The sequence below is a fragment of the Danio rerio genome, chromosome 5 (genome assembly GCF_052040795.2).
Source record: "Danio rerio strain M-AB ecotype USA chromosome 5, GRCz13ab, whole genome shotgun sequence".
Taxonomy (NCBI): domain Eukaryota; kingdom Metazoa; phylum Chordata; class Actinopteri; order Cypriniformes; family Danionidae; genus Danio; species Danio rerio.
In genome coordinates, this window is record NC_141025.1 from 72,790,655 (window position 1) to 72,817,660 (window position 27,006).

Consider the following 27,006-nt stretch of genomic DNA (forward strand, 5'->3'; position numbering starts at 1 on the left):
CACAATCGAACTAAAGAGGAAAGACGTTTGGAGTATGCTGCATTTTAGTCGCATTATTGAAGTGCATAACATACATGTAAACACCTTAATCGAATTATTACCGTCATGTAGGACTGTTCGCAGCGTTTTGCCCAGGGGTGGCCAACCCTGCTCCTGCAGAGCCCCCTTCCTGGAGATTACAGTTGCAGCCCATATCAAACACACCTGCCTATAATTATCACGTGATGTTCAGGTATAATTATTTGGTTCAGGTGTGTTTGATATGGGTAGCAACTGAAATCTGCAGGAAGGTGGCTCTCCAGGAACAGGAGACTAATTATTCTCTTAATTAGATTAAAGCAAATAATTTGATTACTGATGTCCATGTAAACGTAGTCATTGTCAAGTAGTAACAATCAGAAGATGGGTTGTGCGTTAAGTGATGCTCCTCTGCAGACCTCGGTTGTAACGAGTGGTTATTTGAGTTACTGTTGCCTTATTATCAGCTGGAACCAGTCTCCTTTCTCCTCTGGCCATTCTCCTCTGACCTCTGGCATCAACTAGGCATTTGTGCCCACAGAACTGCCGCTCACTAGATATTTTAGCTTTTTCTGACCATTCTCTGTAAACCCTAGAGATGGTTGTGCGTGAAAACCCCAGTAGATCAGCAGTTTCTGAAATCCTCAGACCAGCTCGTCTGGCCACGTTCAAAGTCACTTAAATCTCCTTTCTGCCCCATTCTGATGCTCGGTTTGAACTGCAGCAGATCGTCTTGACCATGTCTACATGCCTACGAAAATGCCATGTGATTTGCTGATTGGAAAGTTGCGTTAACGAGCAGTTGGACAGGTGTACCTAATAAAGTGACCAGTGACCAGTTACAATGCACTTGTAAATTTTACAGTATTACTGGAAACTCACACTGTATAATGAATAAAGTACTTAATGGGAAATATGATAGTGAAATTAAGTGCTAGTAACATGAAAATAATGTTTCATAAATAAAATTTTAAATGACGGTGGCACAGTGAGTAGTGCTGTCGCTTTACAGCAAGAATGTCGCTGGTTCGAGTCTCAACTGGGTCAGTTGGCATTTCTGTGTGGAGACGTGGTATAGGTGAATTGGGTAACAAAAATTGTCTGTAGTGTATTTGTGTGAATGAGTGTCTATGGGTCTTTCCCAGTACTGGGTTGCAGCTGGAAGGGCATCCGCTGCGTAAAACATATGTTGAATAAGTTGGCTGTTAATTCCGCTGTGGCAACCCCAGATTAATAAAGGGACTAAGCTGAAAAGAAAAAAAAATTATGAATTTTAAATGACTTGCCATGTCGCTGGTCTACTCTCTAGGACAATGAACGATATATTTATCTATATACTGTTTAAGGATTAAATCCATCATGTTTCCTCACGTTTTCCCTCATAACTGCCTTTAACACTTCCCAAAGGAACAATTTTCTGCATAGTCACAAACCTTCCCTTCAAAACATTTTCTTCACTTCAGCGTTTTTCAATTAAACCTCACAGCGCTTAAAGATTTTGGTTGCAAAGCACTGATTTGAAATGTGCAAATCAGCGTTCATTCATTTATATATATGTATAAAAGCAGTGAATCAGGGTTGAGGTCAACTTCAGTGACTAAGAAAATCTTATAATTAAACATTCATAGCATTAACTTGACCAATTTTCCTAATAATCCACACACATTTACTTATGTTTTTCATTTTTAAATAATTCCACTAAATAAAATTAACTGGAATTGACCTAAATTCTGAGACATGTCAGTAAAAAATTATTAATTCAGTATTTTATTTATTTTTTGCCTGTTGTCATTGCACTGAAATAGCACAAAAGCAACTGGCATTTCAAATCAAATACACATTAACACACATTAAGTGTATGTATTTCCTCATGCTGAACTTTGCTAAATGCTCACCTAAAGAAGAACACTGTTGTTTTTTCAGGAACTGTGGCCATTGACCTGCAGAACCCGGATCCACCGGCTGACAGCAATAAACTGGCTCTGCCCACGGAAAACGGAGCGGGCAGCCGCAGACCCAGCATTGCCCCTGTGCTGGAGATCGCAGACTCCTCTGCCATCCTGCCCTGTGATCTCCTCAACGACCCCTCAGAAGACGAGACCAACCAATCAGATGAGGATGGAGCGCCGGCCATAGAGTAAGTAAGCCTGGTGAATGTATTGAAAATGAATGGGATTTCTCAGGGGAGGCTCAATAGAGTCGTTTGTCTTTGACTTATTTTTTTTATGCAGAAGAAATTGAGCTTTTAATCGTGGGGTTTGCTAATACTTTTCTAAGCTATTATTTTTTCATTAAATGGTTAATAAATTCTGCTTGCATTACTGTTTGAAGTTTGAGATTGGTAAAATATAGTGCTGTTAAACGATTTATCGTGAATAATGGCATACAAAATAAAAGTCTGAATTTACATAATTTTGTGAATAGAAAATGTTTATTTTTATTTATGTATACAATATTTATAAACAGTTGAAATCATAATTATTAGCCCCCCTGTTTATTTTTTCCCCAATTTCTGTGTAACAGAGATATTTTTTTCAGCACATTTCTAAACATAATAGTTTGATAAAGTCATTTCTAATAACTGATTTATTTTATCTTTGCCATGATGACAGTAAATAATATTTTACTAGGTATTTTTTAAGACACGTCTATACCGCTTAAAGTGACATTTTAAGGCTTAACTTGGTTAATTAGGTTAACTAGGCAGGTTAGGGTAATTAGTCAAGTTATTGTATAACGATGGTTTGTTCTGTAGACTAATAAAAAAAAATAATGCTTAAAGGGGGCTAATAATTTTGTCCTTAAAATGGTTTTTAAAAAATTTAAAACTGCTTTTATTCGATCCGAAATAAAACAAATCAGACTTTTTCCAGAAGTAAAAATATTATCAGACATACTGTGAAAATTTCCTTTCTCTATTAAACATAATTTAGAAAATATTTAAAAAAGAAAAAAAGTTCCAAGACTTTAAATGTACATTTATGTACTGGGTTCCCACGCTTCTTAAAAGTCTTTAAAATGACTTCAATTTCAGATATAGGAATTCAAAACCTGGAAAGTACATAAAAACAAAAACAGGTCTTTGAAAGTGCTTGAAATAAATTTGAAATTAAATGTGTTTATGGTTTGATTTTAACAATTGTCCTCAAACTTCCAAAAACAGAACGAAAAAATTTTAGAAATTCTTAAATTAAAAATCTTAAATTTAAATCTTGTACAATAACACTGACAAATAATGCACATTTGAGCAATATTTCCAAAACAACAATTGAATGTCACCAGTATTGAATTCAACAAATGTTATTAAGTTAAGTTCTTTGAACATGACTGTTTAAAATGGTAAAAAAAAAAAAAAAAAAGTTATGTAAATTTCAAGTGTAAGCAAAATGTTAAGCAATGACTTCATCGGTATGAGGTATGAATTACAAAGTAAAAACAATAATTATATACACACACACACACACACACACACATATATAGATATATACACACACACACACAAATATATACGTACATATATATATATATATATATATATATATATATATATATATATATATATATATATATATATATATATATATATATATATATACTGTATATAGGCTGTACATCCATGATGCGAATCTCCCGTTCCACCACATCCCAAAGGTGCTCTATTGGATTGAGCTCTGGTGACTGTGTAGGCCATTTGAGTACAGTGAACTCATTGTCATGTTCAAGAAATCAGTCTGAGATGATTCACGCTTTATGACATGGTGCGTTATCCTGCTGGAAGTAGCCATCAGAAGATGAGTATACTGTGATCATAAAGGGATGGACATGGTCAGCAATAATACTCAGGTAGGCTGTGGCATTGGCACGATGCTCAGTTTGTACTAATATGCCCAAAATGTGCAAAGAAAAAGACTCCCACACCATTACACCACCACCAGCAGCCTGAATCATTGATGCTAGGCAGGATGGATCAATGCTTTCATGTTGTTGATGGCAAATTCTGATCCTACCATCCGAATGTCGCAGCAGAAATCGAGACTCATCAGACCAGGCAGTATTTTTTCAGTCTTCTATTGTCTAATTTTGGTGAGCCTGTGCGAATTGTAGCCTCAGTTTCCTGTTCTTAGCTGACAGGAGTAGCAACTTACAGGCCTCAAACTTTTAAAGAGCAGTCTATATAATGCTAATATGTAGCTCTGTCTTTATCTTATGTTCGCTCTCTAGTGTGATTTGCTGAATTACATTTTATAGCTTTCAGGAAGATCAGATGAACCTTAAACATATTAGTTGCTATCAGCCTTTCAGCGGTGGTGCTGTGGAATAATTATAGTTTGCTTATGTCAGTCAGAGCTGGAGGAGATGTTCACTCGTTCTCTCTCTCACACACACAGTATTGATAAAGACTTTAAAAGATAAATCTCTTTCCAAACAGCACTGAGAGTTTCTCGCCGCAGGACTGTTCTGCTCCTGTGTCTCCTAATTCTTCCTCTGGTGAACAGAAGATGTTTGCTGTACTGAGCAGGAAAATATTTAGCATGCTCACAGCGCCCTCTACTGATCCTTTCCATCCAGTGCTTTAAAAAAAAAAGCCTTTGGAGATTGATTAGTATCTGACTAGTAGTTTAAAGGTGCCATGAAATTAAAAGAAAGTTTATTCAGATGTTAGTATCAGTATTGTTAGTTTTTAGGATATCTATAAGCTAGTGCGCTCCAAAACAGTGACAAAATTGACATTTAGAAGACATAAAACTGACTTGTAAAGCATGCAGTTTTTCACTTCCGTCTAACTAGATCATCGGTTTTATTCATGTCGCCTCATACTTCAGCTTGTCATTAAATCTTGTCCAATCAAGTGCTCTCTAGTATCTAACAGACCCCGCCCCATTCATGTTGCTTCACATTTAATGTGCTTGAGCTCAACTACTCTCACTGCAGAGCGGTGATAAAACAAAACACTATTGGCAAAAAAGGGGAGGAGCTACACATATCCCACCCCCTCTTTGTGTTCTGGTTAAGATTACATCAAACAATAAATAAAAATGCACATTTTAAACCTTCAACCTTTAAACTTCAAGGGACCTTTAAGTGTGAATATATTTGTGTTTTTGAATAGTGCTGTTAAACGATTTATCGTGACTAATCACATACAAAATAAAAGTCTGCGTTAACATAATTTTGTGGGTACTGTGCATGTATGCAAAGCAACATGTATTTTTTAAAGCCATCTGTATTTAATACCAATGTTGCATTTACTGAATTATGAATATGGTAAAAATTAAAGTGATTTTTCAGCTTCTTTAATACATGACTTTTATATGACATTCTTTAATGATAAAATATGCTATGCGCCATCACGAGATGCACATTTTAAAGGGATGGACTTTAAAATTGAAGATTCACTACACTCTCGCCGGCTTTATTAGGTATGCCTTACTAATACTGGATTGGACGCCTTTTGCCTTAATCTTTTGTGGCATAGATTCAACAAGGTACTGGAAACATTCCTCAGAAAATTTGGTCCATATTGACATGATAGCATCACGCAGTTGCTGCAGGTTTGTTGGCTGCACATCCATGATGCGAATCTCCTGTTCCACCACATCCCTCTATTGGATTAAGGTCTGTGTGTCAAGAAAATAACCCCCACGCCTGAACCATTGATACAAGGCAGAATGGATCCATGCTTCATGTTATTAACACCATTTTCTAACCCTACAACGTTTTCCAGTCTTCTATTGTCTAATTTTGGTGAGCCTGTGTGTGTTGTAGCCTTAGTTGTCACGAACGGGTCTTGAACCCAGGTCTGTGGTGTGGAGACCGGGGTGTCTACCACTGAGCCACAGGGGCAGTTGTGTTGGACCCAAACGAAAACACTCCGACAGGAAATCCAGAAAACAAGGATTTATAAAAAAAAAAGGTCAACTTAGATTCTTCTCAAAAATGAGGCAACAAAACAGACAACTTAGGTTCTTCACAGAATGAGGTATACAAAATATTCTAACAGTATAATAAACATGTAAAGAAAACTCCACGAGGGGAGAAAACAAATAGACAACAAGGCAGCCAGCAACAAAGAAAATTAAAAAAAAAAAAAAAGTCTTACTAGACGTAGCTCAGGGGATCAAGGGACCGCTAGGCAGGTTTACCAGAGATGACTCAAAAACCGAGTGAGGAATACAGACAAAGTGACTTAAATACACAGGCTGGAACAAGTCACAGGTGATCAAAACTAGGTAAACAAAAACACACAAAGAAGAACAAAGGTAGAGGGGAAACATGGGGACCTCTAGGGGAATGGAGACAATGTGCAGGATGGAGACATGAGTTTCCTGTTCATAGCTGACAGGAGTGGCACCCGGTGAGGTCTTCTGCTGCTGTAGCTCATCTACCTCAAGGTTGGACGTGTTGTGCATTCAGAGATGCTATTCTGCAGACCTCGGTTGTAACAAGTGCTTATTTGAGTTACTGTTGCCTTGTTATCAGCTGGAACAAGTCAGGCCATTCTCCTCTGACCTCTGGCATCAACATGGCATTTGTGCCCACAGAACCGCCGTTCACTAGATATTTTCGCTTTTTCAGATCATTCTCTGTAAACCCTAGAGATGGTTGTGCGTGAAAATCCCAGTAGATCAGCAGTTTCTGAAACACTCAGACCAGCTCGTCTGGCTCCAACAATCATGCCATGCTCAAAGTCACTTAAATCACCTTTCTTCCCCATTCTGATGCTCGGTTTGAACTGCAGCAGATCATCTTGACCATGTCTACATGCCTAAATGCATTGAGTTGCTGCCATGGGGTTGGCTTATTAGAAATTTGCATTAACGAGCAGTTGTACCTAATAAAGTGGCCGGTGAGTGTATGTATCCAAAAATAGCTCAATTTACCCTAAAATAGTGTAGGATTAGAGTGAGATATTTTGAGTGAGTGAGAAATGTTTTATTTGTGAGTGTACTATCTCTTTAACTCACCTTTTTTCTCCGTTCTGAGGTGTATTTTTAACTCGAGCAGATTTTCTTGACCATGGCTGCATGGCTAAATGCACTGAACTGCAGTTGAGCAGGTGTACCTAATAAGCTGCTTTTTGAGTGTAAGTGCTCAGTGTTGAATAAATTATAATAACTAATAATCAGTGTGTTTTTTTATCCTGTGTCCTCTTCTAGCTGTGTTAAAGGCTATCCTCCAAACTCCCCTTACATTGGAAGCTCTCCAACACTTTGCCACCTTCTTCAACAGAAGGCACCGTTTTGCTGTCTACGACTTGACAAGGTGAGCCCATAACTCTTAATTCACCCTGAAATACTGCTTAATCCATTGCTACGGGATATTTGGAGAATATTTTACTGACAATCTCTGCTGTAGCTTATGGAAAGATTTAACAGTATGGATTTTAGCAGTAAATTAAGGCATGCATATTGTGTGCATTTTGTATTTTATGTCACTTTTTAAAATTTTAATTAATGCATTTAATAACAGCATGTCTATTTATTTATTTTCCTTTATTGTAATGCTTATTTTCACTGATTGTCTTATAATTTGAGATATATATTATGCTCAGCATATTTGAGTACACACCATTTTAAAAAGGAATATATGTTTATCCATTTCTCAGTGAATATAGGCAATATATTTTGGTGCATTTAAACAAATATTTTTATTAAATTAATATTTTAGTCACCAAGCATCTTTAGAAATTGATAGATAATACAATTAAATCCAATCTAAATATTGCAAAAAAAAAAGTACAACCTACAAAATGTCATCTAAATTGTTCAATTTTTTTGCTTCTAAAAATTTGCATTTTTATTTAATATTTTTCTATAACATATAAATTTGGCTGTACTAGTTTTTGGACTGTTATCATAAGTTATTTTGTTAGATAAGATCCAGATTTGGCTTCAGTACTGACCAATGTGTATGCACAAATATGATATTGTATAGCTTCCTATTAAAATTTAAAAGAGAGATTTGTAAGGAGTGTACTTATCCATGCTGAGCACTGCATTATATATTCATATATAATACTCAAATTTATTATACAAATAAATTGTATCTGTTTACTGTAAAAACCCAATAATTCAGAATACTCCATAAATTAGTGTACAGTCGTACCCTGATTACCTTAAAACATATAAGTATCCCAGCAGAGATTTTAAGCAAACATAATAAGATACAAATGACAATTAATTCAAAATTATTTCACTTTTTAAGTAAACTAAAAAAAGTGTTTAAAATAAGTGATGTTTACACATTTGATTTGATGCAAAAAAAATTTAATTTATGTAAATTACATACACTTAAGCATGACTAATCCATTTAAATCTGATATACAGTTGATGTCAGAATTATTAGCCTCCTGAATTTGTATTAGCCCTATTTTTCCCCAATTTCTGTCTAACAGAAAGGTTTTTTCAGCACATTTGTAAACATAAGAGTTTTAATAACTCATCTTTACTAACTAATAATTATTTTTATCTTGACAGTACATAATATTTTATTAGAATTTTTTTAAGATAATAGTATTCAGCTTAAAGTGACATTTAAAGGCTCAATTAGGTTAATTAGGTAAATCATTGTATAACGGTGGTTTGTTCTGTGGACAATTGAAATCAAAATATTGCATAAGATCTCAGAGTTAGAACAAGTTGCAGCTTATGAAAAACTCTCCTATAGTTACATCCAAGAATTAAAATTTATTTTGATAAATGGGCGAAATAATAATTAAGGTTATTATATTAGCAACCCCCACCCCCCTTTTTTCTTTATTTTTATTTCTTTTTTAATTTTTCTTTTCTTTTTTTTTTTACTTGTGTGTGTTCTGGTTTGGTTTACTTATGCAATTTATATGATGTTATTTATTTTGTATTTATTTATTTTGAATTGTTCTGCTTTTATGCTATTGCTCTGTATTTAATATTCATCTGCGTTTTTTTGAAATAAGAAAAAGCAATAAAAAGTTAAAATGATATAAAAAAATATTGCATAAGAGAGCTAATAATTTTGACCTTAATTTTTTATTTTTATAAAACTGCTTTTATTCTAGCCAAAATAAAATAAGACTTTCTCCAGATAAAAAATATTACCGGAAATATTGTGAAACATCCTTGCTCTGTTAAACATCATTTGGGAAATAATGTAAAAAAAATTCAAAAGAGGGCGAATTATTTTGACTTCAACTGTATGTATGATTTCAGGCCATCAGGAGTGATTCTTCTTGTGTTTTACAGGGTTGTCGACACAATAGTTTCGAAGACGCCAAGGCGTATGGTTTCAAGAACAAGTTAATTATCGTTTCTGCTGAGACAGCGGGAAATGGCTTGTACAACTTCATAGTGCCGTTACGTGCCTATTACCGACCGCGGAAGGAGCTGAATCCCATTGTGCTGCTGCTGGATAATCCGTGAGCGAACCGCCTCAGCACTTTTACACCGCATATTGATCTCAACAGTGGTGACTTTAGACTTCAGTAGTCAATCAAAAGCCTCGCATTACCAGGTTTTTACCAGTTAAAAATATGGTTAGTGTGATTTCACCAATCAACCAATCAGAATTAAAGGATACATTTACTGTTTATGTTATCCAACTACTTTATGTTATCCAACTACTTTTTACTTGATTGTTATCCAACTATTACTCCCATCTGATTTGGGGAGTAATTTACAGTTATGGTTGGGTTTAGAGGTAAAGAATAGGTATGGATTACATTTTAAACAAAAATGGAAATCCAGGATTAACATAGATGTTAATCCAGGATCGCATCGTGCTTGACAAAATCACACTTACCTTAAAAATACTTGGTGTTCATAAGACTGTCTTGACACCTTTCTAAATCACGTCATGAATATGAATGAGTACGTATACATGCTTATAACTGTCATTTTAAATGCAATGATGTTGTTGTTGTTGTTGTTTGAGATGTCTTTGTACTTGTATGTAACTTGACATAATCAAGTCAACATAACTTGTCATAAATCTGTCATAAACATGATTGTCATCATGATGCCTTTATAATTGTTTCATGAATTTTATAACCCTGTTTTTAATATTTTTCTTTATCACAACAGCACTGGTGCAAATTCAATTTGACATTAAAATGTCATTAATTATTAATGATGCTGTTATAAAATAATTTGACCAATATATTGACATTTTTAATGAAAAGTAGTTTTTAACCCTGTGTTTTTTAATGTATGAAAAAGTCTTACCTATGTTGGGTGACGTTGTCTGTAGGTGTCAAAATTATAGCGCACCTTTTTGCTTATAATGTCTTATTGCTTGTCACGGGGCTTTACATTAACACCCGCCAACCCGCGGGTAGATTTTAGCTTTGGCGGGTTAGACAGACACCTCCACTAGCCACTTTGGCTGGTTGAAAATAATATTTAAATTGTGTTTTTCTTAAAAGCAGGGTTCGACTATAAGAGTGACCCAATATGCGTGTAAATGTGATCTTAGAATGGAGAAACAGCACGACTGACAAAAAAAATTGCTTTCGCGCGAGCAGAAGAAAGCAGATGAATACGGAATGAGAGGATCATAATCACTCGCGCTAACAGCTGATGTGATGCGCGCGATTGTTTAAAGCGCGTGCGCGCTCCTGTTTCCTTGAAGCACGCGTCTGGATCTCACCTGTGATCGGATCTCTTTCAAATAGTCAGGCAAAAAAGTAATGCTAATGCGCCCACAGACACAGTCTTGATGCATTCAAGAGCTCCAAATATGTCTTTTTGTAAACAGCACCGGTTGCTTTCGCTTTGAACAGATTATTAATTGGCCTTAACGGTGTGATCATCCCTATCTCACAGTATGTGTTTCACCTGCTTTCTTTTGCTTACGGTTATTTTTGTTTATATGGCTTAATTATCATTTTTTTACAACAACATTTGCTTTAATATGAGATTAACTCTCTATTTATGTTTAGTTAACTGATCTGAGAGACCTTTAGCGAGGACAGATTACTTAGCATATTTTGATACATGACAATAATTATTTTTAAAAGTCTATTATTTTTCTTTTCTTTTTTTTAAAGAAATGTTTTGTTAAATAAAAAGTATACAGCTATATTTATATTGTGTTGACACATTTAAAATTTGTGGCTAAGAAATCATTTTTGTTTGGTGTGGTCAGAGATAAGTTAGGTAAATCCTTAATTTTGAGTTCTGAAAAGTCATGTGAAATAAAAACTAATTGCAGTATAACACTATGAAACCATGACCCATTTGCTCATACACGACACACAAATTGTAAAATGAATGAGGAGGCATGTGGACATAACACAAAATCTAAATCAAGTAATTTTAGCATGTCAAAGTCATATTTATGCATATAAAAATATTTTCCCGACAACAAAATTGTGGCTAGTAAAAATGCAGAGTGACTAGTAACGTTGGAAAACTACTAGCCACTGTGGCTGGTGATCAAAAAAGTGAATGTAAAGCCCTACTTGTCACCATCAATTAAAATAACCACGTGAAAGCTGAGCGGAATCAGTGGGGAAAATAAGCTCTTATTTGAACTATTTTGGTCCGTTTAGAAACTTTACTGTGTGAAATTGAACCGTACCAAGAACAAAAATAAACGTAACAATTCAAATCCCTGTTTTGAAACAAAAAAAATCGATCTACAGGTGTGAAAGCACCTTTAATAACAGTTGTCATAAGCATACATAAACTCTCATGTGTCACGTCATGATTATAAAGGTGTCATGGCAGTCTTATGAACACCGCCTTCAAGTAAAGTGTTACACATATTCACATATTCTCTCCTTCAGTCATCTCAATGAAGCCTTCTTATGCATTTGATTTGCTTTTATCCTGAGAATAAAGCTTGATAAGGGTTGTTTGCTGTTGCCAAACCTTAAAGAACTTTAAAACTGCAGCTGGGAATGGATTAAAGTTGAACTGCTTCTCCATTTTCAGGCCTGATAATCATTTCCTTGAGGCCATCTGCTGTTTCCCTATGGTGTACTACATGGCGGGAACCATAGACAAGTAGGTTTTCAGTCGTTTTCCATACACGCACACAACCTGAAACGGGATTTAAAATGCTAATTTCTGTCATAGTTTGGATAACCTGCTGCAGTGTGGCATCATCTACGCTGATAACCTGGTGGTGGTGGATAAGGAGAGCACTATGAGCGCAGAGGAAGACTACATGGCGGACGCTAAAACCATAGTCAATGTGCAGACCATGTTCAGGTGTGGTTGATGCTCAAACGCTAGCATTAAATACCGCGATGGCATTGACTATTACTAATTGCCTTGCTTTACCTTGGTCTTTGTTCTGTCATTGTGTCTGCTAGGTTGTTTCCTAGTCTCAGCATAATCACTGAGCTAACTCATCCGTCTAATATGAGGTTCATGCAGTTCCGTGCCAAAGACTGCTACTCCCTGGCTCTCTCCAAACTCGAAAAGGTCTCACATCCTAACAAAAACTCCTTTCCAACGGACTCCAAAAGTCTGAGATGTTGTTTTTTCTCTCCCATTTAAATTTTTATTGTTATTATTGAAAATTATGTAAGCAACGTTTCAATAGTGATTTTAGATACCACAGATTTCTCTTCCTAAACGACGATACTGAGTAAAAACGGTACCGATACCAATATTTTTTGCAAATACACCTGATGTGTCTAAAAATAAATATAAAAAAGTAGTGCAGTGTAGAATAGCGATGTCTAATATGGCTAAACCCAACCAATTCGTTGGTTTATAGAGTTTACAGCATTTATTAAATGGCTTTTACACACAAACATGATTGAGGACAGGAGATATTGATCTGAGTTGAAACAGTTTGAAAGCCTTGGCTGTTTTTTATCTTAAAATCCATTACCGTGTTACAAAAAAAGCCCTTCCAAGGAAAAGAAGAAACAGCAACATCACAGCACTATTAATAATGAAGTCAACCGATTTCATTTTCAATATAATCAAATACTAATAAAGAGAAATGCAAGATGTCAGCAGCTGAGTTTGTATGAAACCAGTGAGAGCAAGTCAGCGATGACTTAATTAAATAATTAAACACAACATATTGATCGTTCATATAATGCCAGTATCAGTTATTCAATCCGATTCAATAAGTCCAGTGAGCTGTGTAATCAGTGAACAGTGCTTTGAGTGGAGGGTTGACAAAACAATTGCAATAAAAAGTTGAGAATATTTCTGAATACTTTAATTCCAGCTTAATAACGTCCACAATATTGTGTAGAACCGCATGATCTAGATGATTTAGAAATACAGTGTATATTTTTAAAATTGTGAGCATTTATGTAAGTGACAGTAGCAATGTTTCCAATAGTGATTTTAGAGACCACAGATTTCTCTTCTGATATGATACTGAGTAAAAACGGTACCGATACCAATATTTTGTGCAAATACACCTGATGTGTCTAAAAATAAATGTAAAAAAAGTAGTGCAGTGTAGAATAGCGATGTCTAATATGGCTAAACCTAACCAATTCGTTGGTTTATAGAGTTTATAGCCTTTATTAAATGGCTTTTACACACAAACATGATTGTGGACAGGAGATATTGATCTGAGTTGAAACAGTTTGAAAGCCTTGGCTGTTTCTTATCTTAAAATCCATTACCGTGTTACAAAAAAAGCCCTTCTAAGGAAAAGAAGGAACAGCAACATCACAGCACTATTAATAATGAAGTCAACCGATTTCATTTTCAATATAATCAAATACTAATAAAGAGAAATGCAAGATGTCAGCAGCTGAGTTTGTATGAAACCAGTGAGAGCAAGTCAGCGATGACTTAATTACATAATTGGAACAAAACATATTGATAAGTCATATAATGCCAATATCAGTTATTCAATCCTATTCAATAATTCCAGTGAGCTGTGTAATCAGTGAACAGTGCTTTGAGTGGAGCGTTGACTAAAAACTGCCACAAAAAGTTAATTTAGTTTAAGAGAAAATTTCTGAATACTTTAATTCCGGCTTAATAACATCCACAATATTGTGTAAAACTGCAATCATCTAGAAGATTTAGAAATATATATTTAAAATTGTGAACATTTATTTTTGTTTAATAATAGAGTCTAATTTATAAAGAAGCACATTCCCGCAACTGAATAAAAAATAAAAAAAGGTTTTTGTGACTTTTTACCTCAGAATTGCATGATACAAACTTGCAATTCTGACATTTTTCTCTGAATTTTGAGATTATAAAAGAATATAAAGTCAGAATTGTGAGATAATCCGTTTTAAAGTAATAACCTTTTTAATTTTTCTATTCAATTCATTCATTTTCTTTTTGGCTTAGTCCCCTTTATTAATCTGAGGTAGCCACAGCGGAATGAACCGCCAACTCATCCAGCATACGTTTTTACGCAGCGGATGCCCTTCCAGCTGCAACCCATCACTGGGAAACATCCACACACGCTCATTCACAAGCACCCGGAGGAAACCCACGTGAAGACGGGAAGAGCATGCAAACTCCACACAGAAATGGCAACTGACCTATCTGGGGCTCGAACCAGCAACCTTCTTGCTGAGGCGATTGTGCTACCCACTGCGCTACCGTGCTGGCCCCTACACAGAAATTAAAAAATATTTTTATACTATTATAAATATTATAAATTTAATATAAAATAATAGTAATTTCATATTATTACTCGTATTATTACTATTTATATTATTATATAAATATTTTTAATTACTTTTTATTAATATATATATATATATATATATATATATAAATATATATATATATATATATATATATATATATATATATATATATATATATATATATATATATATATATATATATTATTTTATTTTATTTTATTTTTTTAATTCAAGTTTTAAATTGTCTGTATGATCTCTGAATGACTCTGAATGAAAAAGTTGGTAATGTTTCTTCCTTTCCAATAAACAATGAAGCTAATCCATCCAGGTCTATAACTTTAACTATAACTAACTATAACTATACCTTTTCTATGGTATGAAATAACACTGCTTGAATGTTGACATGGCCCATTAGGAATCTTTCATGATGTATTTCTGCTGATTGCATGCTACAAATGCCTAAAACACAACAGAAATTAGGATAATACTCTTTTGTAAATCGCCAGATGGTCTGAAACTCTCAGCTCATCAGGGGTGAAGAGAGCCGTCAATGTTTTGTTGTGATCTTTTTTCCTCTTTTCCTCCAGATAGAGCGAGATAAGGGATCGAATCTGGCGTTCATGTTCCGCCTGCCGTTCGCTGCAGGCAGAGTCTTCAGTATCAGCATGCTGGATACTCTGCTTTACCAGGTGCTCAAGTCTTCTGCCATCTTGTGGCTCGTATTCGTTATACACTACAGTTCAAGTGGATTGGAGCAGCTTTTTAATTTAATTAAATACATTTATTCAGCAAGGACAAAAGTCAAAGCAAATTGCATTTATGTTATAAAAGATTTGATTTCATCTATGCTGTTCTTTTTGAGTTCTGTTTGTTATAGAATTCTGAAAAAAATATTAACAGTAGCTCTTATAATGTTCTTCTGGAGAAAGTCAGATTTTTGTTTGTTTGGCTGTAATAAAAGCAATTTACATTTTTTTTTAAGGTCAGTATTATTAGCCCCCTTAAGATTTTTGTTTGTAATTGTCTACAGAGCAAACCCCTGTTGTCTAATTATATGCTTAATAAACCCTACTCCCGTAGTTAAGAAAATAACCTAGTTATTAGCTAGTTAAGCCTTTAAATTGCACTTTAATGTTGAACAATTATTCTATTAAATCTGGTTTGACCTATTGTAACCTATGTTGAAATTAATAAGTTCAGCTGAATTGTTTATTGTCCATCCCACAAATAAAACATTAAAAATGATCAGGGTAGGGCCAAGCTGGAATGCTTTGCAAAGATTTGTGAAATTCCAAATTGAACCAAAAACAAACGATTACAATTGGCTTAGATTGGCAAGGGCAAGTGTCAACCAGCAGAACCTGGGAATTGAAACAAAACAAAAAACATTAAAAAATGTACATTAAATTGACCATTTATTATTTGTATAGCTTTGGAATGTAAACAGCATCATAGCAAAGTATAATAATGCATTAATATGATACTACAGTATATGTATATCATAACCATAGAGGAACGCAATGCGTAATTAGAAACAACTTGCAAAATAATCAGAACAAACTATTGTGTAATATATTTCAGCTAATATCAAATAATAAGCTAATAAGCTAAATCAAATAATTATTATCTGGAAAATCATATGATTTTTAATTAATAACATTTTTTATTAATTATGAAAAAACAACTACATAACATAGCCTTGTGTGGAAAAAGTTTTGAAAAAATGTTGAGATCTACTAGTCTGGAAAAAAATATAAGGCCAAAATTACCCCAAGAGGCAGCGACAAAGTGGGCACAAAATAAGCCCACAACGACATCTGAAGAACTGAATGTTCGTGACTCCACCATAAGACACTGTGCAATATAGTTTGCTTATGGGTTCTTCAGCAAGACAATGTTTCAAAGCCCACCAGCAAGTCCACTCCTGAATGGCTGAAGAAAAACAAAGTTAAGACCAAGCCAAAGTCCTGATCTAAATCCAATTGAGAAGCTATTGCGTCACCTTAAAATGGCAGTTCAAGCTTGAAATCCCTCTAATGTTTCTGCATTACAACACTTCTACATACATGAGCCAACATTTCTCCAAAGCACTGTGTAACAGACTCTTTGCAAGTTTTCGAAGGGTGGCCCAACCAGTTATTCGGGGAAAACACTTTTTCACACAGGCCCATGTAGTTTTGTATTTTCTTTTTCCCTTAATAATGGAAAAAAAAACTTCATTTTAAAACTGCATGATGTGTTTACTTGTGTTATCTTTGACTAATATTTAAATTCGTTTGATGATCTGAAACTTGACTCCACTATATGAGAATGCGCAACATGCTTTGCACTTGGGTTCTGCAGCAAGATAATGTTTCAAACCACAGCAGCAAATATACTTCTGAATGGCTGAAGAAAAACTAAATGAAGACTTTGGAGTGGCCTAGCCAAAGTCCTGACCTGAATCCAATTGAGATGTGTGTCCTTCAAAGGGCACTTCACGCACAAAACTCCTCCAATGTGGCTGAATTACAACAATGAGCGGACCAAAAACCTCCATGGACTCATTGCAAATCATTGAAACTGCCATAGTTGTTGCTGCTGATTAGGGTGGCCCAAATAGATTTTAAGTTTAGCTTTTTCACACAGGGCGATGTAGTTTTGTATTTGGTTTTCCCTTTATTATAAAACCTTTATTTCAAAAACTGCATGATGTGTTATCTTTGACTAATATTTAAATTCATTTGAGGATCAGAAACATTAAAGTGTGACATATACACACACAAAAAAGAAAAAGAAATCAGCAAGGGGCACTTTTTTATACCCCTTTCAGTACTTCAGTACCAGAAAATATCATTTAGTCCTGTTCGGAGCAGTTGTGCAAGTAATAACTATACACTTTCTGTTAAATTATGAAAATAGAATGTTTTATTTATATATATTTTTTACTCCTAATTGAAGGCAGATTGAAGGAAACAGAGGTTTGCAGTAGGTTGTGATCTGTTTTTCTCCTTCAGGCACTGAGTCTCGGTGGAGCTTTTATTGATTGTGTGTTTATATTGTGTTCTAGTCGTTTGTGAAGGACTATATGATTCTCATTGCGCGGCTCCTCCTGGGTTTAGACACCACCCCGGGCTCCGGATACCTCTGTGCTGTAAGTCAATCTGCAGACAAAAGCTCAACACACCGTTATCAGACATCATCATTGTTTTGCATGTACTATTCAAGCCATTGTTTCAGTTTCAATGCATAAAGATGAATAATTGACCCGATTTAGCCACAATCTGCGTCTTCCAGTGCTCACAGCAATTCAAACTTAGACGCTGCAAAAAATATCTTCACATTTTTTAAGACACACTGATATGTCTAATATTATACTGGTGTGTTGTAATGAAGTGTCACAAAATATATGCAATTACAGTCTTTTATTCATTAATTAAATTTTAGTTTTCGTCTGTCGGGATGATTTGTAATGAGCTTCATCCATTTGTTCTGAATGATGAAATAGTAGCTGAAGGCTAATAATTTTGATTTTTGTTTGAATTATAACTTACAAAAAGTACAAAAATATGATTAATTATAATAATAATTTTATGTAGTAATAATCATATATCATTATTCCAAGATATTAACAACAGCTGCTTGTAACTGCTAGACTTTCTGTGTTTTATTATTTTTATATATTTTGTATTTCATTAATAGTAAGTTAATAAATTAATTATTCATTTTTTTTTATTTTGTAAAATGTGACTTAATGTGACCTAGATGTTTATCAATAAACAAAATACATTCATTATTCATAAATAAAATAATTTCTAATATTTTTTTTGTTTTATTTATTGTTTTATAACTCGTTTTTTGTTATGTTACACTTTTTCTTTTATTTTATTATGCTGTTTAATCTTACATTCAAAAAGATTGTGTTCATTTATTTATTTTTGCTTCATTTATTTAGGACATTTCTTAATGATCATGAGGTAACACTTTACAATAAGGTTCATTAGTTAATGCATTTACTAACATGAACTAATCATGAACAACACATGTACAGCATTTATTAATCTTAATTAAACATTTACTAATGCATTATTAACATCCAAGTCCATGCTTGTTAACATTAGTTAACACACCGTGAGTTAACATGAACTAACAATGAACTACTGTATTTTCATTAACTAACGTTAACTAACATGAACAAATACAGTAGTAAATGTATTGCTCATTGTTTGTTCATGTTAGTAAATGCATTACTTGACATTAACTAATGAACCTTATTGTAAAGTGTGACCGATCATGATTTTCAGCAGATGAAAGTAATGGACATTTGTTTATTTTTGTCTGTTTATTTATTTATTTTTTTTGTCAATTTAGTTTATTTTAGTTTAGTTAAATATTATATTTTATTGTTTATTAATTCATTTTTATTTGAATACATTTTATACACAATGAGCTCTATTCACATGTTTTGAAACAGATGAAGCCAATGCAAAACAATTTTTTTATTATCATATTTATTTTTTATTTATTCAATATCTCCCTTTTTAATGAGTTTAGTAAAAATGTACCTAGACATTTCTCAATTCACTCTATTCTCATGTTTTGAAACAGATAAAGCTAATGCAAATTATTATATCCCTTAATTTGATTTTGTTTTAATCCACCTAATATGTACTTTTTAATATATATATTTATATATATATATATATATATATATATATATATATATATATATATATATATATATATATATATATATATATATATACATTATTTTTATTTATTTTTTATTTATTTATTTTTTTTTTTTATTTACAGTTGAAGTCAGAATTATTAGCCGACTTTTGATTTTTTTTTCTCTTTTAAATATTTCTAAAATGATGTTTAACAGAGCAAGAAAATGTTCAGAGTATGTCTGATAATATTTTTTTCTTCTGGAGAAATCTTATTTGTTTTATTTTGACTAAAATAAAAGCAGTTTTACATTTTTTAAACACCATTTTAAGGACACAATAAGTAGCCCCCTTAAACTACATATTTTTTCGATAATCTACAGAACAAACCATCATTATACAATAACTTGCCTAATTACCCTAACCTGCCTAGTTAACTTAATTAACCTAGTTAATCCTTTAAATGTCACTTCAAGCTGTATAGAAGTGTCTTGAAAAATATCTAGTCAAATATTATTTACTGTCATCATGGCAAAGATAAAATAAATCAGTTATTAGAAATGAGTTATTAAAACTATCTGAAAAAAATCTTCTCTGTTAAACAGAAATTGGGGAAAAAAATAAACGGGGGCTAGTAATTCAAGAGGGGTAAAAGTTCTGACTTCAACTGTATATGAATAGACACGTGTATATAAGTTTAGTTTAGTATATATACACACGTATATATAAGTTTAGTTCAGTAAAAATTGACCTGGACATTTCTCAATTGGTGTGTTTTGAAACAGATGAAGGTAACAGAAGAGGACTTATGGATTCGAACGTACGGGAGACTCTTCCAGAAGCTGTGTTCCTCCAGCGCAGAGATTCCCATCGGGATTTACCGCACCGAATCCCACATGTTCTCCTCTTCAGAGGTAAGATCAGATTTAGAGTTCTGACACACTCAATTTCTACAGTCCATCAGCTGCAGACGCTAGCGCAGCAGATACGATCAGATTTACCGCTGTATTTCACTCTAAATCATGGCTTTCCTGGCTGCATTATTAGCTGTGCTGTGATTTAAAGCTGGTGCAATCTCTGTAATCATTTCTCATTTTGATCATCCACCACTATATTGCAGTTTAAGGAGATTTGCAAACAGGTAAGAATACACACTTCATCCCGTTCCTCAAAGACATTTTCAAATGATAAAGGAATGATTCACCCCAAATTTAAAACAACCCCATGATTTACTCATCCTCTATGTTTATGACTTTCTTCTTTCGGATGAACACTGTTTGAGGTGTTTTACATTTGATTATCCTCCCACAATTGCCACTCTTCTAGTTTTATTCTTTTTATTTCATTTTAAAGGATTTTTTAAAAATAATTTAGTAAAACATGACCTAATGTGACCTACAGTAGAAGTCAGAATTATTAGCCCCCTTTTGATTTTTTATTTCTTTTTTAAATATTTCCCAAATGATGTTTGACAGAGCAAGGAAAATTTCACAGTATGTCTGATAATATTTTTTCTTCTAGAAAAAGTCTTATTTGTTTTATTTCAGCTAGAATAAAAGCAGTTTTGAATATTTTTAAAAACTATTTTTGGGACAAAATTATTAGCCCCTTTAAGCTAATTATTTTTTTTGATAGTGTACAGAACAAACCATCGATATAGAATAACTTGCCTAATTACCCTAACCTGCCTGGTTAACCTAATTAACCTAGTAAAGCCTTTAAATGTCACTTTAAGCTGTATAGAAGTGTCTTGAAAAATATCTAGTCAAATATTATTTACTGCCATCATGGCAAAGATAAAATAAATCAGTTATTAGAAATAATTTATTAAAACTATTATGCTTAGAAATGTGCTGAAACAATCTTCCCTCCATTAAACAGAAATTGGGGAAAAAAATAAACAGGGGTGCTAATAATTCAGGGGGGCTAATAATTCTGACTTCAACTGCATATGTTTATTAACTTTTTAACAGGCACCACAACTACCTGACCTTTTATCCTTAGGTTATCGTTATTATTTTAATTGCTTATTACCAAAGCCAGACGGAATCTGCGGACATTTTTTGCTATTTCTGTAGAGAATCTTGCTAAAAATCTGCTGAATTATTTTGGGAGTATCATAACTAAAACCTTAAAATATGAAAAAAAAAACTATATATATATATATATATATATATATATATATATATATATATATATATATATATATATATATATATATATATATATATATATATATATATATATATATATATATATACATATATATATATATATACATATACATATATATATATATATATATATACATATATATATATATATATACATATATATATATATATATATACATATATATATATATATATATATACATATATATATATATATATATATACATATATATATATATATATACATATATATATATATATATACATATATATATATATATATATATACATATATATATATATATATATACATATATATATATATATATATACATATATATATATATATATATATATACATATATATATATATATATATATATATATATACATATATATATATATATATATATATACATATATATATATATATATATATATATATATATATATATATATATATATATATATATATATATATATATATATATATATATATATATATATACATATATACATATATATATATATATACATATATATATATATATATATACATATATATATATATATATACATATATACATATATATATATATATACATATATATATATATATATATATATATATATATATATATACATATATATATATACATATATATATATATATATATATACATATATATATATATATATATATATATATATATATATATATATATATATATATATATACATATATATATATATATATATATATATATATATATATATATATATATATATATATATATATATATATATATATAATATATCTTTTTTACTTTCATTTAATGTTTAAAATACAAATCTAATTATATTTACTTTATTTGGTAAACAAAGCAGGTCTGTCATATACTATATCTACTAAAAGACAAATAATATAACTGTACAAACTGCATTGTACATAAATCAGAAAGATTTTTATATTAGTCAATAATATTACTGTAATTAATTTCAGAACTGAATAAATGTAGATTTACACACATTTACACAAGTAAATAAACAATTAATAATGGGCTAAATCTGCAGAATTCTGTGCGCGCAGATTCCGTGTGGGCCTACTTGTTACTGTTTATCAGAGTTGTGTCTGCATATTATTCAATACAAGATGTGGACCGAAAAAGATATTTTCAAGGAGTGCACCTTAAAGGGTTAATGAGCAAAAGTAATTAATTATCCATAAACAAAATAATTGCTAAATTTGTTTTTGTATAATTAAATATGATATTTCTTTGTATAATTTTAATCCTTGCTCTATTTCATGCTGTATAATATTGCTGAGTAGTTGCTTTGCCTATGTGCTCTGATGTACTCTGGTATAAACAAATACAGTTGTGCAAAAAAAAACGCAAGATCTTCTCTTACAGTGAAAATTGGGTCACATTTTACAATAAGGTTTTTATTAGTTAATGTATATACTAACATGAACTAATACCGAACAATATTTGTACAGCATTTATTAATCATATTTCAGCATTAACTAATGCATTATTAAAATCCATAGCATTAGTAAATGTGAGTTAACATGAACATCAACCACTGTATTTGCATGAACATTGACTAATACAACCTTATTGTAAAGTTTTAACAAAATCCTTTGACGTTTTTACTTTTTGTTTTACACGTTCAATTAGCTACTGTCGTTTAGGCGTTCTAATTTGCATAATTAAATGCATTTACGTCATTCACCATGCGCAGAGACTTAATTAGAGATCCTCTGAGAGGTTGGCAGCATCCACCGAAAGACAGTAATTTGAGTTTATAATTTAGAAATCTGCAAATATTTTTGTTACAAAAACAAATCAGTCTGCTTCAGGAGATATGGGGTAAACCCCTGGTGGTGTATGGTTTAGTTTTAGGATGGAGTTATGCATTTTTGAAAGCTTGAAAAAAGGCCACTTTCCAACACTATTATGCAGCACGTAAGAGCCAGGATACAGTGTAAAAATACTCAGACTGTGTTTGTCTGACAGAAGAAAGTAATTTACTGTATGGCTCGTTTCCACTGACTGGTCACCTTTATTAGGCTTGCGTTTCCACTGCCTAAAGGGTATCAAGGGTACCAAGGACGTGGTGTACGGCAGAAAGTTTCAGTCACCGTCATTCTCGCTCTGGGAAATGTCTACAGTAAAACTGTACAGGTCGTTCACATTTCATATGAGAAGCACTTCTCACAAAATAGAGGCTTTATATACATAAATACTTGTTTATAAATATTTGTTACTAACTTTTCTATGAACATTATTTGATTATGACTGCTGATCAATGATTGAGTGCGAAATAGCCTACTGTAATGTCTGCAATTATTTATATATATATATATATATATATAAATATATATATATATATATATATAAATATATATATATATATATATATATATATATATATATATATATATATATATATATTATGTCTGCAATTAACAGACTAAAAAATAGTACTATCCAAGGGCTGTTGCAATAATGAATGGACATTAAATTGAGGGTGTTTTTTGGCCAAAATTATTTCAACCTTTTTAACTTGTTGCTAGGATATGCACTTGCCACTTTATACACTTGGACATTAAATTGTATGCCTTCCTGGCACACATTTTATTAACTTTTAAATCTGAAAAGCTGCTAGGAAATGCACTTGCCACTTTATATACACATCATATGCATTTTTAATATTGTATTGTCACTCTTCATTTGATTTGATCTTTTTATCTCTTTTTAATTTTTGTTGTTGTTTTAGATAAATAGGACTGCACTGAAGGGAAGGGCAAATGTAAATTTCGTTGTATTTTGTACAATGACAATAAAGATTCGGATTCTATATCAAATAAATAAATAAATGCAACATATATGAGCACATACAGACCCTTACAGTCTCTGATATGTTACCAATTACAGAAAAACTACACGCATTATACATTTAGTCCTTATTTGGGCTCAAAGACAACACGAAATATAGCCCACAGTCAGAGCAGACTTCTCATCTGTGTCAGTAATCTTGACTAGCACATGTAAGCTCTGTTAGAGACTCATTCCGAGTTCATAATAGTCAAAAGGTGATGATAAACAGGGAAGTTTGTTCATGATTCAGGTTGCTGAACCAATTTGCTTCTTTGTTTTGTCAGGCTTCTCTTTTGTTTTGTTTTTACGCTTCACTCTCAGGCTTGTCCATTTCTGAAAGGATTGGGTGTCGGAAGCACTCCAGTAATCGTGGGCACGTTATTATCATCAGCTCAAGAAGTTCGTTATTATAAATATAGACACGATTGCGAGCTCCCTGGAGCAAGTGAAACCGCTCGCACTTTTAGACGAGCTTGGAAAACAGAAACAGGACATGGTAGATTTTGTTCTTCTTTGCCTTGTGGCTGTTCATCAAGAGGACGACAAGGTCTGTTTGAGCTCGGGTCGGCCATGGCTTGTTATTATGTATATATTATTATGGTGTAATGTCTCGGCTGTGTTTTTAAAAATGGTGGTTCCTTTGCTTTCCTTTTCACGTTTCTGTGAGTGATGTATCTCTGTAAACCAATAGCGTTCAGCTGCGCATCTAGCTCTGCCTTTTGGTACACTTTTGTCATGCTAAACACCTTTTGCACAGGGTAACCAAAAAGTGGTACAGTACAGTATGCTTTTAGGTACCTTTTGACAGTGGAAACGGCTATAAAAGAGTACCGTACCACTCAGTGGAAACGAGCCAATATACAGACGATGTCTTGTGTGAGATGTTACATTTTTGGGTGGTGTATTCCTTTACTGGCATTTCTTATTATTATTTTATATTAATATTAATTATATTAATATTTTAAATTAATATTTTATATTAATATAAGGTCATAATCCAACTAAAGAGAAATGGAATTAATACGTGTGGAGTATGCTGCATTTTAGGCCCAATCCCAATTCTACACCTTAGCCCTTACCCCTACCCCTCGGGTGTCCCGATTCTCTTTGGCTTGAAGGCGTAGGGCTAAGGGGCAGGGGTGAATAGCCACCAGACACAGTGGCAGTATTGCTGAACCCGGAAGTAATGAGATCCACAAGTTAATATTTTTGGTCATTATTACAAATTTTTATGACAAACATGTTTTAATGTATTCATTACCGCGTTCGTGTTTTACCATCATGCTTTTAAAAAAACGCTAAAAAAAAAAAACGATAAATTTCGCTATCTATAATCCCTATTAATAACTCCTGTACAGCAGTCCCACAACATTCTGACACTGGAATACCCTGTCAGTAATGTCTAGTGACTGTCAATGGGCTTTTTACAGTGTCTGCTATAATGTAAATGGTGTTCTTAGTGTGTTTACATTGATGAATATGGCCACTGTGTAAATACACTGTAAAGTTACGATCTTATTGCCACATTAGATCGTTATGATTACATATTATATGCCTTCAGTGATCTCCTGAAGATAAATACCAAAAAATAACACAACTGGAATCACTCCAGCAGTCGCCATCGTCTGATCTCACAGGAGAAGCAGGAGATCGCGAGGACATATTATGACTTGTGCAGGTGCTGTAGTGCTGTCCCAATTCTTAGGGGTCAATTTTAAAGCCCTTCACCTTAACTCTCGGTTGTAAGGGCCAAGGGGAAGAAGTAGGGGTACAAAAATAGAATTGGGGTTGGGCCTTAGTCACATTATTGAGGTGCCTTACAGACATGTAAACACCTTAATCGAACTATTACTGTCATGTAGGGCTTTTCTCCATGTTTTGCGACAGGATAGCCCACACACACATGGCTGTTTGACACTCTTTGCACCTACCGAGTCATTGCAGACCACAGACACCTGCATCGTGAAATGCAGAGGTTTGTTTTTTTTCCATTCAGCATGCGGTATGAACTTCCATGAAAAAATAACTCTTCCAGCAGTTCGAAGTTGCATCCAATATTTCGTTTGTCATGGGGGGCATGCATGAAATGTTCCCGTATGAAGGTGAAAGTGCCAAACTGCAGTTACAGTCGACCAACTAAAAATGAAACACCCGAAATGACATGAAACACGAGTGGAAATGTGGATAGCGTGCTGATCAATGACTGTAAAAAATATGGACGACGCGACAGCCCTTTTTCCCATTGAACGCCTTGAGGGCAAAACGCCTGCTTGACGGGCACAAACTGTCGCAAAAGACTGCTGAAATTGGAGCCAGACATGCGCAGAAGGATTGTCTGATGGAGCCAGAGGAGGAGCCGCGAAAATGAGCAGAGTCGAGCTTCCAATCAAACGCTTTATGTAAAATCAACTACGCCCCCCGAACTTCTCAGCATGCGTTTGCTGTCATATCAACACAAATGGATGTAATAACGTTAACAAATATGAGGGTTTTATATATTCAATCGCGCCAGCTCCAGGCCGCAGCGCATAACTTACTCGCGGCGTCGCGGGCTGATTCCGGCTCGCATGCGGCAGCGCCTGCTCGCTCGGCCGCCGCATCTGGCTCGATTGACTCGGGCTGGAATTGGGTAGTGAGTCCAGGCATCCGGAGTAGGTCCAGCAGAGGTAACATTAGTCAGTCTGAGCTCTAAGAGATAAGTCTCCGGCAGG

The 27,006-nt window shown here is 33.3% G+C and overlaps 1 protein-coding gene across 50 annotated transcripts in view; it reads left to right on the plus strand.

Annotated features, from left to right (window-relative positions):
* Window positions 1–27,006, plus strand: part of kcnt1b (potassium sodium-activated channel subfamily T member 1b) — a 163,973-nt gene that overhangs the window by 121,603 nt on the left and 15,364 nt on the right. For 32 of the 50 annotated variants that reach the window (XR_015491917.1, XM_087254324.1, XM_087254339.1 and 29 more), the window contains 9 exons: window positions 1,942–2,155; window positions 7,176–7,281; window positions 9,240–9,412; window positions 11,931–12,002; window positions 12,075–12,209; window positions 12,314–12,425; window positions 15,178–15,279; window positions 17,640–17,723; window positions 20,025–20,153. Coding sequence is in view for 46 of the 50 variants with exons in the window: in XM_087254324.1 (XP_087110450.1) it covers window positions 1,942–2,155; window positions 7,176–7,281; window positions 9,240–9,412; window positions 11,931–12,002; window positions 12,075–12,209; window positions 12,314–12,425; window positions 15,178–15,279; window positions 17,640–17,723; window positions 20,025–20,153 (1,127 nt within the window). In the remaining 4 variants the exon portion in view is untranslated. Of the gene's footprint in view, window positions 1–1,941; window positions 2,484–2,800; window positions 3,445–7,175; window positions 7,282–9,239; window positions 9,413–11,930; window positions 12,003–12,074; window positions 12,210–12,313; window positions 12,671–13,287; window positions 13,694–15,177; window positions 15,280–17,639; window positions 17,724–20,024; window positions 20,154–20,359; window positions 20,381–27,006 lie in introns of those variants that run through there. The other 18 variants (XR_015491916.1, XM_087254322.1, XM_087254334.1 and 15 more) reach the window with 4 other exon arrangements.